The 16769-nt window shown below is 41.1% G+C and overlaps 1 protein-coding gene, 1 long non-coding RNA gene and 1 other non-coding gene across 4 annotated transcripts in view; 2 read left to right on the top strand and 1 right to left on the bottom strand.

Annotated features, from left to right (window-relative positions):
• Positions 1 to 16769, bottom strand: part of TUBGCP4 (tubulin gamma complex associated protein 4) — a 37136-nt gene that overhangs the window by 7400 nt on the left and 12967 nt on the right. Inside the window, exons 6-13 of one of the 2 annotated variants that reach the window (XM_039232920.1) lie at positions 15584 to 15663; positions 12877 to 13078; positions 9386 to 9551; positions 9024 to 9148; positions 4024 to 4074; positions 3504 to 3609; positions 1476 to 1583; positions 894 to 1035 (exon numbers count right to left, since the gene is read on the bottom strand). In XM_039232920.1, the coding sequence (XP_039088851.1) occupies positions 894 to 1035; positions 1476 to 1583; positions 3504 to 3609; positions 4024 to 4074; positions 9024 to 9148; positions 9386 to 9551; positions 12877 to 13078; positions 15584 to 15663 (980 nt within the window). The remainder of the gene's footprint in view (positions 1 to 893; positions 1036 to 1475; positions 1584 to 3503; positions 3610 to 4023; positions 4075 to 9023; positions 9149 to 9385; positions 9552 to 12876; positions 13079 to 15583; positions 15664 to 16769) is intronic. The other variant, XM_039232921.1, reaches the window with a different exon arrangement.
• Positions 1607 to 14986, top strand: LOC120232292. Its single transcript, XR_005528532.1, has 3 exons — positions 1607 to 1694; positions 3314 to 3433; positions 14916 to 14986. It is a non-coding gene; the product is annotated as an uncharacterized LOC120232292 (long non-coding RNA).
• Positions 5346 to 5450, top strand: LOC120232306. Its single transcript, XR_005528534.1, has one exon. It is a non-coding gene; the product is annotated as a U6 spliceosomal RNA (small nuclear RNA).

The raw sequence follows: 16769 nt of genomic DNA, 5'->3' as shown, positions 1-16769 counted from the left end.
TTGGAAAGTCTTCCCAAGAAGATCAACAAAATATTACACAAGTTAGGAAACTTGCTAGTCTGATGGAATTAACAGGCCAGATTCTCCATGTGGTGCCCAAGATTGCATCTTCCAAGGAGCACAAACTGGAAGCCTGTAAACTGCTTATCTTGCAACTTAAAAAAACAACAGCAGGGGCACCCAGGTGGCTCAGTAGGTTAAGCGTCCGATTCTTGATTTCCACTCAGGTCATGATCTCAGGGCTCCTGAGTTAGAGCCCCCAATCTGGGCTCTACACTGACAGTGAGGAGCCTGCTTGGGATTCTCTCTTCCCTCTCTCTGTTCCTTCCCCTATCTCCTCTCCCCCCACACACACATTGTGTGTGCAGTCTCTCAAAATAAATAAATAAACTTTAAAGAATAAAAAATTTTTAAAAAGCAGGGCAACCTGTGTTTCGGATTCTGTGTCTCCCTCTCTCTCTGACCCTCTCCTGCTCACGCTGCCTCTCTCTCAGAAATAAAACATTTGGAAAAAAAAAAAAAAAAAAAGCAGGGCAACCTGGTTCAGTCAGTAGAGTATGCAACTCTTGATCTCAGGGTTTTAGGTTCAAGCCCCATGTTGGCTATAGAGATTACCTAAAAAACAAAATCTGAAAAACAAACACCACCACCACCACCACCACCACACTGATGGTTTGAAGAGTTTGACCCTCTCATACATCCTGCGCCCGCCATTCCCTATCGTCTTCTGTCCAGTCCACGAAGACATCTGAGTTTGTAACCCCCGATTTACAGACTGCTTACAACCACCAGCTGAGTGGTTATCTTGCTCCCACCAATCCTATTCCTGTTCATTTTTACCCTTGGAAGTAAGGTAGGTAATATTTGCCCATGAGAAATTCAGAAATACTCACTTTTCCAGAACAGCAGGAGTGAAGAGAATGTGCAGTGGCCACTGCACTTTGTAGGAGAGGCCTAGGGCTGCCCAGCCTGACGCAGGGGCTTCCCGGGGAGAAGTTTCCCGAGAAGGCCCTTCTCTTGCCTGAGCAGCATCTGCTAAGAAGCAAAAAGACAGCTTTGCTAACCTAGAACCAGAGCTTCTGCAAGGTGAGTCACATTCATGAAGTGAGTGGTCACTTGAGCCTGCAAGGTCAGAAGCATAAAGGGGACAAAAAGGGACTTGCAGAAGGCAAGGAAATTCTATGGGAGATTCTCTAGGAGGTCTTCTAGATTCTTTTTTCATCCTTAAAATCTGGTGGCCGGAAATAAAGAAAGCATTCCGGCAGAAGGACGAAAACAAAACAAAAAAAACCATGGCCTGAGCATCCCACTTAGCCGCCCTGGACTTCCCTTTTCTCCTGTATGAAACAGGGCACTGGACAAGGTGACTTCTAAGGTTCAAAATGATACGGTTTCCGTGGAGGTGGACAGAAGCAGAGATGGGAGAACAGACGATGACCAGTAAGAGCAGAAAGATCCAAGAAGGAGCAGCAAACCTTTATGGTCCTTTCCATGATACTCAATCGTCAAGTGCAACAGAGGGAGAAGGTTGTCATCATCCAACAATACCTTATGTGCAGACTGCTGGAAGGCCACGTTCACATCTGCAAGAGAGCACATGCGCTGTCGAGAACACTAGGCTACGTGACAGACCTGGATGCCACCGACTTTCCTCCAGCCTGCTAGACACTAACAGCAGGATGCGGTGGAGACAGGTTGGTTTAGCCTAACTAGCATGCATTCCTCCTGCTGCTAACACCACCCGGTTTTCCCTAGAGAATCACCCCTCCCAGTATTATCTGTGTAGTTCAGTGGGGTTGACAAACCTGATCCTAGGCATAAGCAGGTGACCCAAGCATGATCAAATGGAACATAATTCTCTACCTTGTTACACTATTTTGTTCAGGGATGTGAACATGACTCAAGCCAGGCCAACACAGAGGTTCTATTCAGACTGAAAAAGATTTTTTTTTTTTTTTTTTTTGAGATAAACAAGGCCTTAGCAGGACGTGAGCTTAGCTGGAGGCCGTCTTGCCACCATACGGAGCAGGCCTCTCTGAGAAAAAAGGCAGAGGTGAAAGATGGATTGACACCAAGTCCTGACGTCATCGAGTAAGCCACTGGATCAGACTTTGCCTAAAGCCATCATACTCCGACCTCAGTTATGAGAATAAAGTTTTCTTCTCCTTTGCGGGAGTTTGAATTGGGTTTTCTGATATCTGAGATGAAAAAAGTCTGATGTGGGTAGAGTGGACATCTCATTTTATAGAGTTAGAAAAATGGTAACCATGTTGGTTTTCCATTTTCTTTTTTTGACTCTGATCCTTACCCAACTCTCCCATGTAGTCTGAATGGGAACGGTGAGCATTCCCATTAGTCCAGGCTGAACACTTCACTGAAGGAGGCATATCTTAATGTCTGCCATCTTTTTTAAAAAAATTGTTTTTAATGTTTATTATTTGAGAGAAAGAGACAGAGTGTGAGTAGGGGAGGGGCAGAAAGAGAGGGAGACACAGAATTGGAAGCAGGCTCCAGGGTCCAAGCTGTTAGCAGAGCCCAATACAGGGCTTGAACTCTGAGATCATGACCTGAATTGAAGTCAGCCGCTAAACCAACTAAGCCATCCAGGTGCCCCATTAATGTCTGCCATCTCTGCTGCAGAGGTATGTATATAACCTGGACTGGGCTTATCAAAACCCTTTCCTGGAGGGGCATCTGGGTGGCTCAGTCGGTTAAGCCTCTGACTTGAGGCTCAGGTCATGATCTCTTGTTCATGGGTTTGAGCCTTGCGCCAGGCTCTCTGCTGACAGCTCAGAGCCTGGAGCCTGCTTTGGAATTCTGTCTCCCTCTCTTTCTGCCCCCTCCCCTGCTCTCCTCGGTCTCTCTCTCAAAAGTAAATAAACATTAAAACAAAACAAAAAAAAGACCCTTTCCTGGAATCTTTTCATTTGCTCCAGAGAGACTGGATCTGGCTCCTCCACTAGACACCGTGAGGTAGTTCCTGGGAACTGTTGCCATGTTTCCAAATGGGACTGGAAAGCCATCAAAGAGCATGAAAGAGGTGCAGACAAATATGTTAAAGAGAATTCTAACCATATTCATGTCCCTAGTTTCAGTTGTTCTGAGGCTGAGCTATATTCCTATCTCACTGGAGTTATAGATACAGTAGCAAATAAATTCTTCTTTTCTACTTGGGTTAGTTCAGTTTCAATTTAAGTTCCATCATTCACAACCTAAAGATTTCTAACACAAGTGGCATTAAGTCCCAGTATGTCCCATAAGGAAGGTAGGACTATAATCTGATAAAATATCTGATTTGCACCCACTCTTCCAGGAAGGGTCAAGAGGCTACTCCCAATGACCTGCGTGTCCAGCCCACCTGAAGGGCCTTCCATCTTGGGAAACATGGCTCCGTAACTCATCAGGCTGCTCTTATGTGGAACAGACTAACCAGGTCAGTAGCAGTCAAGAGAAACCCTACAACTGCAATAAAGTGGTCATTCTCAGGCCCACAGGCCAATTACCATGTTCAGTTACTGCAGTGGGTGGTGTTTTTAACATGTGTTGAGCTGTGTCAATGAAGGCCTGGAACAGTTCTCCACGTCCCAGAAGGTAAAAATCTTTAATGATCTGTGGAAAGAATTCCAATTTATAATTCAGTAATGCAGCACGGCCAGGAGCTCCTCACTAGCCCAATTACACAGAAAGTTTCCAATCTCATAGTGTGAGCCCAGCCCAAAAAAGATACAGGCTTTTGGCATTTCAAAGGGACATACTTAGCAACCGCTCAAGGCAGGGCAATGGGTGGGTCTTTGGTATCATTTATCCAGTGACAACACAATACTGTGCCAGAAGAAAGTAAACACCAAACCTTTGTACTCCAGACATTTGTAATATTAGGTAGAGTTTGTGTCCTTGGACGAGGACCTGTGAGGCCACTCAGGAAGTCTGGGTACAGGTCACTGCTGCTCTCAAGACAGCCTAGAGAATAAGTCACTGCCCACCAGCATCATTTCAAGAGTTTAAAGGCAGCTAAGCTATTACCTTCAGCTGACCCAGTAAATCTGACTCTTCCACCATCAGCTTCCAGAGATGCTGTGGAAAAAAAAATACAATAGGGGTAAAATTTCATTCTAGCGAAAACTTCTACAAAGAATGATTTTGTACAGGGGTGCCTAGGTGACTCAGTTGGTTAAGTGTTTGACTCTTGATTTCGGCTCAGGTCATGATCTCAGGTTTGTGGGTTTGAGCCCTGACTTGGGATTCTCTCTCTCCGTCTCTGCCCCTCCCCCACTCATCTGCGCACACTCTTAAAATAAATAAATGTTTAAAAAAAGGAATAAACTATTGATACATGCAACATGGATTAATCTCAAAATAATCATGAGAAAAGCAGCCTGACCCACCTCTTCCCCCTAAAGAGTATGTATTGTTTGACTCCATTGTTATAAATTCTAGAAAATGCAAACTAATCTATGGTGACAGAAAGTAGTTCAGTGGCTGCTTGGGGGCCAGGAGGGTAAAAAGTGTTGAAAATAAAGGATGGAAGAAGATACAGGTAAGTAATGAAAGTTGGGTAATGAACTTAACTAATAAAATAGAATTTAAGTAAAAAAAAAAAAAAAAGTATATGTATTTGGGGTGCCCAGGTGGCTCAGTCAGTCGGGGGTCTGACTTCAGCTTAGGTCATGATCTCGCGGTCTGTAGGTTTGAGTCCCATGTCAGGCGCTGTGTTGACAGCTCGGAGCCTGGAGCCTGCTTTGGATTCTTTGTCTCCCTCTCTCTCTGCCCCTCCCCAGCTTGTGCTTTGTCGGTCTTGCTCTCAAAAAGAAATAAAACATTAAAAAAATATATATTTATATATACATATTTAAGGGGTGCCTCGCTGGCTCAGTCAGTTAAGCTCCTAATTCTTGATTTCAGCTTAGGTCTTGATACCTCAGGGTCATGAGTTGGTCTCCACGCTGGGCGTGGCACGTACTTAAAAAAAAAAAAAAAAGGTATATATTTATATATATATATATTAAAAATATATATCATAAGTGATAGAGAATATTACATACACATAAAAGGAAAAACAATAAATAAATATATATTCATTAGAAATAGGCACACACCTAACACAATGCCTGGAAATGAGGCATTGGAACATGCATAGAACTCTAGACTCACAGACTATACACTTGCTGAGCACATGCAGAATTAAAAACTAAAAATAAAAATGGGCCCTACATCAATCCATAAAGGAAGCCTCATTCAACTCCAAAGGACCGATCTATAGACATATGTTTTCCAACTATACTGCAATAAAAATCAAAGCTGAATAAATAGCTGAGGTTAAAAAGAAAATCAGAAATTATTTAAGAGTGCTTCCTTCAGCAGCACATACACTAAAGCTGGAATGACAGGTAAGATTAGCAAGGTCCCTGTGCAAGGATGACATGCAAATTCATGAAGCATTCCATATTTTTCTCAAAATAAACTTAAAAAAATCATTTAGAACAGGATGATAATGGATACACTCCATGCAGAAAAACTTGTGAGACACAGTCAAAGCAATATGGAAAGCTTTATGTAATAGACTTCCTAGGATATAGGGGTTACAAATAGAAAATCAAGGTTTCAACCCTGGAAATTGGTAGTGAGTAACAGAAAACTTAAAAAAAAAAAAAAAAGAAAAGAAAAAATTAAAAACAGGGATCAATGAGATAGAGGAAAAAAGAAGGTAATAAAAACAAAAGCTGGTTCTTTGAAAAGATTAGCAGGACTCAACAGTAAAAGATTAAAAGAAAATACAAAGCAAAACATATAGTTACAGACAGAGTTTCTAAAAACTTAAATGGAGATGAAATGGGTCTTTCTAGAAAAGTAGAAAATACCAAAATTGGTATGAGAAATCATGATCCTGAACAGATTAACATAGATTTAAATTCATTCAATTGGTAAAGATTTCCCCTTGTTAAACAACTAGCTTAGATAAGTTTTCAGGTAAGTTCAATGAAACGTTCAGTAACAACTCCTGTCTTATATTAATTGTTCTAGAAAACAGAAAACAGTGATAGAGACCTTGCTCATTTCCTGAGGTTTCTACATTCTTTATTCCATAACCACATGAGAACAAAACAGGGAAAGTCTAATTTCACTAGTAAACGTAGATGCAAAAATTCCAAGTGCTGTATTGGCTAACCGAATCCTACAGTGTATTAAAAAAATAAAATGTTCAAGTACACTTTATCTCAGGAAGATTCAACATCTGAAAATGTAATCCAGAATTTACCATATGAGTAGACTAAAGGAAAAAAGGACTCTGAGCAAGAAACTGCACCATAGTTGACCTAGAAAATGCAGCTGATAAAATTCATTATCTATTTAGGAATAAAACTCATAGCAAATTAAGAAGAAGAAACTTATGTGCCAAAGGCCTTCAGCAAACATTAGCGTAAGAGAGAAACTGAAGGTTCATGACCTTTAAGAGCCAACATACTGAAAATGCTCATCATTGCCTTTACCAGCATTGCCTGCACAATTTATATCAACTGTCACTTGAGCTGTTTTAGTATTAGAAATCCAAGAGTGTAAGAAAAAAAAAAACGAAATCAAAAGTCTAAAACTGGAAGTAAATCTTACTTGCAAATGCTACCATCATGACTTAGAAAAATCAAACTATGAGAACTAAAAAAACCACTTTAAGTGGTCAGGCAGATGATCAATGCACAAAAATTAATACTGCTCCTTCTCTACATAAAAACAGTAGCTAACTAAAAAATTAACCAACTATTACATATCTAGGAATTAATTTAAAAATCTTTCACTCAAATACTAAAACAACATACAGAAAAGTACACAAATCAGAAGTTTACAGCTTGGAGAATTTTCACCAACTGAACACACCTGTGTAAGCGGCACCCCAAAAGCCCTATTCCTGCCCTTTCTATTGACCAAAGGTCAAATACGATCCTGACATCTAACAACAGATTAGTTCTGTACTTGAACATTTCTATTAAACTTTATATTAACTGTTTTTGAACTTTATATAAAGAAATTCATATAGCATAATATACTTTTGAAAAAAATCAAAAAGGAGGGAGAGAGAAAACAAAAAGGGGACGAGTATGACATGTATTTGTAAGACACTCCTCGCTTTTTCCTTCTAAAAAGGAAACTCTATTTTCATTACTGTAAGTTGTTATCAGTGTTAAGATAATACCTCTCAAAAAAGCCTATTAGCCACAATTCTAAAAGACTTCAAAGAGTCTCAACTTCAGCTCTTCGTCTGTAATTTTTTACAAACTGGAAATGTAATTTCTAGCAATATCTGCATTTCAGAATTTCACAAGAAAAAAACATTTTTGAAATCTTGTATTATTCATTAAGATTTTACTTTCCTTCACAAATTAATTCCAGAGTTATCACAAGAATAATAAGAGAACAGAAGTAGATTTCATAAAAGAAAACGTCCCTTAGACTAGAGCGGTCTTGGCTACAGACGGAGGAGGAGCAGCATCTTGACATTACAAAGGGACAAGAGCATGTAGATCTTTAGTTGCCCACAAAGAATCAAATGAAGTGACTGATACCTTAAGATGTAATATTCCGTCTACATCACAGCTCTGTCTCCCATGCCAAGAATTTTTGGGACAGAGACTGGAAAAGGAAATCACATTCATGAATGATTACTATGTTTCCAATGTGAGGATATCTGATGCTAAACTTCTTAGCAGTTCTAGATACCGCAGCCAGCGCACCAGGTACACTTCAAAATCACCTGCAGCGGTTTGTTGGTTGGTTGTCTAGTTGGATGGTATAAATGCAAGTAACTACTCGCTCCCTCTTGATGTAGATCTACATGTCAGCATCTCTGGAGGTGAAGATTTGATACAAATGCACGTTTTAAGATTTTCCGAAGCAATTCTATGCACAGGCAAACTTGAAAACCACTAATAATAGCAAACAAAACATTTGCCTGACAAAGATCTCATTTTACATTATCACACACCTGGGAGGCAAATTTTATTTTAAGCCACAGAACAGATGCCCATTTGAAAAATCACTGGTCACAATTTAAGTTGGTGGATGAAGCACAGTTCACTTAAGAACAACGAAGTAGGGTTGCCTGGGTGGCTCAGTTGGTTAAGCAGTCAATTTCAGCTCAGGTCATGATCTCGCAGTCTGTGAGGTCTAACCCCATGTTGGGCTCATTGCTGATAGCTCACAGCCTGGAGTCTGCTTCAGATTCTGTGTCTCCCTCTCTCCCTGCCCCTCCCACACTCGTGCTCTGCCTCTCTCAGTCATAAACATTAAAAAAAAAAAAAAAGAACACTGAATAGGAGTCACAAGACCTGTTTGTGATGTCACCTTTGTTACTAACTGTGCAACGCTAGACAAGTTAGCTTTCTATTTCATTCATTTATTAAAAAAATGGAAAAATAATGCTAATTCTACATTCCTCATAAGGTTATTATATCCATAAATGAAAGACTTAGCAGTAAAGCCATCTTAAATATAAGTGAGATGCTAAATTTACCCAGAATCAGTTGATTCCTTACAGTTACTGCCAACTATACTGACAGATTCCAAATGCTAATGGTCTGAATTTGAAAGTGAGCCCTCCCTTTATTCAAGTAAGTAGCGAACTAGCCAACTCCTGTCAGGTGTGAAAAGACTAAAGAAGTTCTGCCTCTATTATTAAAAACTTCTTGGGGCACTCAGGTGGCTCAGTTGCTTAAGCATCTGACTTCAACTCAGGTCATGATCTGTTTATGAGTCTGACCTTCACGTCGGGCTCTGTGAAGAGCCTGGGGCCTGGTTCGGATTCTGTGTCTCCCTCTCTCTCTGCCCCTCCCTTCCTCGTGCTGTCTCTCTCTCAAAAATAAACAAACATTATTAAAAAAAACAACAATGAAAACTTCTTGCCCTTCAACTCTTGAAAACAATTCCCTCCAAGCTGAGTTCTAAACACATCAAGAAGCAACAGAAGTCAGGTACTCAGTTTCTGGAGAACTAATCTGTTTTCTCGCTAAGCAAATATACTGTGAAATACAAACCTCGGCCACGGTACTACGGATACGATCCACCACCTGCTCAAAGTCCACCAGGCTAAAGAGTGGCTGCTGCTTGAGACGATGCAGTTCTGCAGCAAAAGTGTCCTCCTGGTTCTTCAAAATGGATCCTGCAAAATAGGGAAGGTGCTTTAAAGGAAGGCAGAGAGCAGAGAGACAGGCAAGGATTTCCAATCCCAGTCATGTGACTCCTTCACCCGCTTCTCATGTAAGCCTGTCATGATGTGCTGCCAATTCTGTAAACTTTAGCAGCCATTCACTCTGAACAGGCATTTTTTGGGGCCTTCTTTGGGTGAAATGAGAAAGGGTTTTTGAAGACAGGGTACATAGGGCAAGGAGAGTTTTACCTTTCCTAGTCAGGTTTACATTCTGATTCTCAAACATCTGGACAGATTCTCCAACAAACAGGATTTTTTCAGCAACCCTCACTGGAATGTAGGATGGCAAGATCTCCACTCGTAGGGAAAACTGTTTTAGAGACGGTGCCAGCATGTTCTCTTCCTCTATCAGGCGCTACTCCAGGACAGAATCCGTAGCAGACATGATGTATGAAGAGGGGAAAGCAAGAAAACATCACTAACTCTCTCAACCCATGATTTATATTTTCTAGAAGGACTTTAAATCTGAAGTCTGAATGCCTAAATAACCAGTCAAAAGATGTCCACACATCTCCATTTTCAGATAGAAGGAGAGCAAGGTGGAAATCATAAAGGTTTTTTTTGTTTGTTTGTTTTAAATTTAATGTTTTATTTATTTCTAGGAGAGAGAGAGAGAGAGACAGCGTGAGCAGGGGAGGGTCAGACAGAGAGGGAGCCAGTCACAGACTCCGAAACAGGCTCCAGGCTCTGAGCTGGCAGTCAGCACAGAGCCCGACACAGGGCTCGAACCCACGAACCGCGAGATCATGACCTAAGCGAAAGTCTGACTCTTAACCGACTAAGCCACCCAGGCGCCCTTAAAGGTCGTTTTTAACATTAGGACTTTAGTCCTCACTCTGCCTTTACTATGTAAAACCCTGTGCAGTAAGTAGGTCAGGAATTCTGTTTCCCTACCTGTAGCATGGAATCTTTATTTCTTCCAGGTCTAGAGGTCTGTGACTTTATTGTCTTGTACATATGCTTGCTCTACCCAGCTCTTTATTTTTTTAATTTTTAAATATTTATTTATCTTTGACAGAACAGGGCAGGTGGAGAGGCAGAGAGAGAGGAAGACACAGAATCCGAAGCAGGCTCCAGCCTTTGAGCTGTCAGCACAAAGCCCAACATGGGGCTCAAACCCACAAACTGTGAGATCAGACGTTTAAAGGACTGAGGTACCCAGGCGCCCTCAGCTCTTTACTAATACGTAACCCCAGTGATTTAGCCAAGCAGTTCTCCAACTGTGGCTCGTGGTTCAGCAGTATCAGCCATACTTGCAAACTTGTTAGAAATGCAAATTTTCAAGCCCCTCCACAGATCTAGGAAAGTTTGGGGGATGAGGCCTAGACATCAATCAGTGTTTTAATATATTCTCCAGCTGACTCTGACACACAAAGACTTGCTTTGGATTTGATCCTCATCCTCCACCTCGCAGCAGGAACTCTGGGCTCCACAATCCTGACCTTGAGCTCTGCTGTTCGCCCTATCTGGTTGGTGTTCCAGTGCTGGTGGTCCTCGAGGGATTGCCCAGACCCTTTTCCTCTTGTTCTCCTCACTCTCCTTAGACAATCTCATCTTCTTCGGTCACTGAATTCATCATTATAACAGCTGTTTTTAATCTTTTTACATCCTAGGACTCTACATTATAAAAGCTATGGACCTTCCAGATAATTATAGAAACATACATTTCACAGAACCTCCTGAAGCCACCTGTGAGCCCCAGGTTAAAAACACTTCCTGCAAGTACCTCAAACTCAACATGTCCAATATTCAATCCATCCTCTTCCCTCAGTATCTGCCATACACATTTCTTATCATCTCTGCCTGCCTAGCTACTGAAGGCAGAAACTTAGGTGTCATTCTTGACTCTTCTTCTGGACTCCTCTCCAATCACTAAAGTCTACCCATTCCACCTGCTAAATCTCTCTCAATCCTCTCTATTCTTTTCCATATTTGCTGTTACTACCCTTGGTTTAGGCCACTATTATTTTTCACCTAAGTGTCCCCAGCATTCTTCTAACTGACCTACCTGCTGCTAGTCTTGATTCTTTTTTTAATGTTTATTTATTTATTCTGAGAGAGCAAGCGAGCATGAGCAGGGGAGGGACAGAGAGAGAGGGAAAGAGAGAATCCCAAGCAGACTCTGCACTGTCAGAGCAGACCCTGATGTAAGACTTGATTTCATGAACCAGGAGATCATGACCTGAGCCCAGATCAAGGGTCGACCGCTTAATGCTCTGAGCCACCCAGGTGACCCTTGATTTTTTAAAAAACAATTTCCCCACAAAGTGTCCAGAGTCATCTATGGTAAAGTCTGACTGTTAACCTCTTGCCTAAAATTCTTCAACGGCTCCCAGCTCTTCTGAGGTTCAAGTCCAAATCCCTTCCCACTGATTACAAGGGCTTACGTGATCTTACCTCAACATGGTCATCAATTTCCACTTCCTCCCTCCCCTCCACTGTCTCTAGTACTTTGTAGTTCAGCCTTTATTTGACCATTTCAATTGAATTACTACAGGTTCCTCAAATAAGCCAGGTCTTTCATGGTCTCTACTTTTTATACATCCTTCCCTCTGCCTGGAACATTTCTTAACCTCTCCTCCCAAACTCTTTGAAATTTAGACATGCATTCCACTGAAAAGCCTTCTCTAGCTACTCTAAGTTCTGAGAACACCCATACCTGCTCTTTGCAAAGCACTTCATACACTGTAATTCACTGTTTATTTTTCTGGGTCTTCCACTAAATAATAAGCTCCTTAAGCACAGGGTCTGCTACCTTTTATTCATCTACTCAGTTAAACACCCAGTAACTCTCCTAGAACAGTGCCTGGCCTGTAACAGGCATTCAATAAAACGCTGTAGCAGGATAAACGGATGAATAAATAGATTGATGGATGAATAAAGACAATATAGGACTTCTGGGACTCTAATAGAAATTCCAAGCTGCACTTAAAAGCTATAGGGTAACATATGATATTTGTCCTTCTCTGCCTGACTTATTTCGCTCAGCATAACACCCTCAAGGTCCATCCATGTTGCTACACATGGCCAGATTTCATTCTTTCTCATTGCCATGTAGTATTCCATGGTATAGATAAACCACATCTTCTTGATCCATTCATCTGTTGATGGACACTTAGGCTCTTTCCATGTTTTAGCTATTGTGGAGAGTGCTGCTATGAACATTGGGGTACATGTGCTCCTATGCCTCAGCATTTCTGTATCCCTTGGGTAAATTCCTAGCAGTGCTATTGAATGCTGACAAAAACTGAGGACTGATGGATGTGGGGGGGAGGGGGGATGGGCATGGAGGAGGGCACTTTGGGGATGAGCACTGAGTGTTATGTGGAAACTAATTTGACAATAAACTATTTGTAAAAAAAAAAAAAAAAAAAAAGCTATAGGGTAACTACACGACTACCTAAAAGTCTCACTAACCTCATAAATGCATATACAAGGGGACAAGGGGAAACAAAGGAATCTCATAAATATTTTTTCTATTCTGTAGTCTCACATTAAGTTAGGTATGAAGAATGCAGCTAAGATAAAGCCAAGTTCAAGTGTTTATATCTAAAGGATCTGTGAAAGGTGCTTCGACTCGGAGGAGCTGGGGACAGGGGCAGAAATCACTGAACGGTCATCTAGCTGTCTACTCCTTGGGCTCCTGGTAGGGTACACCAGGCACCTTGCTGCGTTCTCACCAAGTCCTGGAGTTCTCTCAGCTGTTTTCCGGTCAGCCCCCCGATGCCCAGATCCTCCTCGTCCTCTTCCGGTGGGGCAGCGACGTTGCCGGAGGACGGACCCTGTTTGATAAAAAACTCTTCGTGCTGGTCCAGGAGGAGTCCATGCAGCATCCAGGCTGAGAGCTGCTTATACATGACCCCATGACACACGGCCAGGATCCTGAGTGGAGAGTAAAGGAGGGGCCTGAGAGAAGCAGACGCTAAAGCGCACATCTGCACAGAGAACGTGCTCTGAACTGCAACAGAACAGAGGTCGGATGACTCAGAAGGGAAATGACCAATTAGGCTAAAAATAATTGTGCTATTTTACCTTAAATGTTTGTGGATGACATAAGCGATTAAATTTCCACACCTGTAGTCTACATGCTGAAGTCTGAACGTTCAGTAAATATTCTGCTGGGTTTTTAGAAGAGGCACATTTTCTTTCCTCCTTTTGTATAAAGGAGTTTCAAAACAGGATTTTTGTTAAAATTAAATGTGCCTATAAGCATCTTTCTGGCTAACATAGTTTTGTTTTATTTTTGTTGGAGTCACATAGGGAGAGTAGATGCACTATGTGAGAGGCAGGTATACCTGAAGAAGTGTAATCCTATAAAATGCAGAAAGGTTGCTGGAGAAAGGGATATTCCCATGGTCTCAAAGGATCATTCCCCAGATAACATCTTAGTTACAAAGAGGAAAATGTGCCTCTATTTTTTAAATTTAAATCTCCATTTTTGAGAGAGAGAAAGAGTGTGAGCGAGAGCATGCAAACAGGGGAGGGACAAAGACAGAAAGAGGGAGACAGAGAATCCAAAGCAGGCTCTGTGCCATCAGCAGAGGGCCTGATGCCGGGCTAGAACTCATGAGCCACGAGATCATGACCTGAGCTGAAGTTGGATGCTTAACTAAATGAGCCACCCAAGCTCCCCGAAAACGTGCCTCTAAACTGGACTGGTCAGGACTCTTAAAATGTCAAGGTCATCAAAGATTTAAAAGGCAAAGAAGGGCACTGTTCCAAATGAAAGAGGACTAAAGAGAGGTGACTGCCAAAAGCCACAGGAGAGGGCAGACTGCATCTGAGAGTACAAAACAGAACAATGATAAAAGACTTTTGGGGGACAACTGGAGACATTTGGATTTATTTTTGGAAAATATATTGTTGAATTAACCTTAACTTTTGGGGGTATGATAGGATATTGAGGTTATATAAGGGAATTTAAATTGTATAAGCCTTTTTTCTAAAGAGATACAAGCTGAAGTATTTATAAGTTAAGCATTGTATCTGCTTTCAAATGATTTAGCAAAAAAATGTGGTGTGCATGGGTGTATGTTTATATATATTTACATATATATGTATTTCATAGTTCATATAGGGGGAAAGAGAAAAATCAAATGTGGCCAAATGTTAACAGCTGGTGAAATACGGTATTTATTATACTGTTCTTTCAAATTTCTGTAGATCTGAAAATTTTCAAAATAACTTGGGGAGAAAAGAAACTATAAGAGCTTGAATCTGCTATTTATAATAAGCTAACTGAATGGAATCTATCACAAAAAAAATCAAATCAGGGTGAGGGGTGCATAGCTGGCTCAGACGGTTAAGCTTCTGACTTTGGCTCAGGTTATGATCTTGTAGTTCGTGGGTTCGAGTCTTACACTGGACTCTGTGCTGAAAGTTCAGAGCCTGGAGCCTGCTTCAGATTCTGTGTCTCCCTCTTTCTCTGCCCCTCCCCTGCTCACACTTGTCTCTTTCCCACTCTCAAATACAAATAAACATTAAGAAAATAGTTAAAAAAATCAAATTGGAGGCCATTTACATTTTGCACATTTGAGTTTTTGGTCTATAAAATTTGGTCCTGCAAATATATAACATGCACTTAATCACAGGATCTATGTAAGATTTTATATTCCATGCATAAAAACTATGTATATTTATAGAGAAACTGTAGAGAATATACAGCAAAAGTTAAATTTGGTATCTCAAAGATTAGAAAATCTATTTCTTCTCTTTGCAGGTCTGGATTTTCTACAATCAAAATGCAATTCTTCTATTAGGAAAAAAAAGGCCCAATAATAGAGAATTAAGTCCCTGAAGCATGTTCTGGCAAGTTTTCTTTTGGAGGTTTCGACAATATTTATATTTACAGTATTTTTCATTTTAATTTTACCTTTATAGAACACCAAGTGAATATACCTTTATTTAGCTTTCTGCTGCTGCTGGTAATTTCCTAATGTCCTGATATAACAGACAACATTGCAGTGAATGTTTCTGCATATGGTTATTTTCTTCTTTTGAAGAGGTGTTAGGATATAATTCCTAAGAATGGCATTATGGAATTATAAAGTATAAACATTTTTAAGGATCTTGATATGGAATGCCAGCTACTCAAAGCACACATTTAGATATAGCTACATTATCTGACACATGTCATGGAAATTCTCCAAGGATAATGATCTCCCCAAATTAAAGAGCACTGCTTCAAGATCATCTAGGTGACTAGATCCTAGCTTTGATCCTCAACACTTCCTAAACATTCTTTTTGCAGTTTCTGAGCCATTGTACATGGGTCTTTTCTATCCTGGTCTTAACTTTTCCCAGAGGGAAACCTGAGATGACCTGAAAATAAAACAAGTGCAATGATCACCCACTCCTGCCCCCAATCCCCATTAAGCCTTAACTTACTTTTCTAGTGCGCTTCGAACAGGGGGTAAACCTCCACAGCTGTGTTTGTATACAGTTTCCAGGATTTGACAACCATGAATCTGTGCAAAATACAACCTTGTCAAACTAGATTCCATTTTAACAGTGCATGTAGGACAAACTCATATTCTATATTCAACCCAGAGAGCACAGTCCAGCAGATAATGAGGCTGAAGATCTACATATAATTCTGACTCTAATTCCAACGTACGCAGGGGTGGTTTTGCCAACACGACAAAGCAATTCTTTAACACCACCTGGGTGTCCTACAGTTCAACTCTATTCTTTTTTTTTTTTTTAATTTAAATGTTTTATTTATTTCTGAGAGAGAGAGAGAAAGAGAGCGAGCAGACAGCATGAGCAGGGGAGGGTCAGAGAGAGAGGGAGACACAGAATCTGAAACAGGCTCCAGGCTCTGAGCTAGCTGTCAGCACAGAGCCCGATGCGGGGCTTGAACCCATGAACCAGGAGATCATGATCTGAGCCGAAGTTGGACGCTTAACCGACTGAACCACCCAGGTGTCCCAGTTCAACTCTATTCTGACACTACCAGAACATCATCAGATTCCACAGGTTAAGGGGGTCAGTTCAACAAGACCTCCCCTCTACTTCTGACACTAATCTCAAGTCCAGGACCGACTGACTGGCTGATAAATCAGAGGTTCCCATGACCTTTTCCTTAGATTCCATTAGTTTGCTAGAGCGGCTCACAGAACTCAGAAAATCTGTTTACTCACTAGATTACCTGTTTATTAAAAAGCATTCTAAAGATATGAATCAACAGCTAGATGAAGAGATGCATACTGTGAGTTTCCGAACAAAGGAGCTTCTGTCCCCGTAGAGCGTGGGCCCAGCATTGCAGCCTCAAGAAGTGTTGTGGTTCACCGACCTACAAGTTCTCTGAGACCAGTCCTTTTGGGTTTTAAGGAGGCCTCATTTCATGGGCACAATTGATTAAATCACTGACTGCTGGTGACTGAACTCAATCCCCAGCCCCTTCTCCAAAGAGGTCAGGGGTATTCTTCCAATCAAATGCTTGGTTCCCCTGGCAACCAGCCAATCCTCAGGTGCTGTCCAAAAATCATTTTATTACCACAGACTCAGGTGTGGCTAATTATGAATACCAAGACACCTTTATCATTCTTATCACTTATGATATTCCAAAGGT

The sequence above is a fragment of the Hyaena hyaena genome, unplaced genomic scaffold (genome assembly GCF_003009895.1).
Source record: "Hyaena hyaena isolate Hyena2069 unplaced genomic scaffold, ASM300989v1 scaffold_70, whole genome shotgun sequence".
Lineage (NCBI taxonomy): Eukaryota > Metazoa > Chordata > Mammalia > Carnivora > Hyaenidae > Hyaena > Hyaena hyaena.
This window is presented reverse-complemented; position numbering and strand designations above follow the sequence as displayed.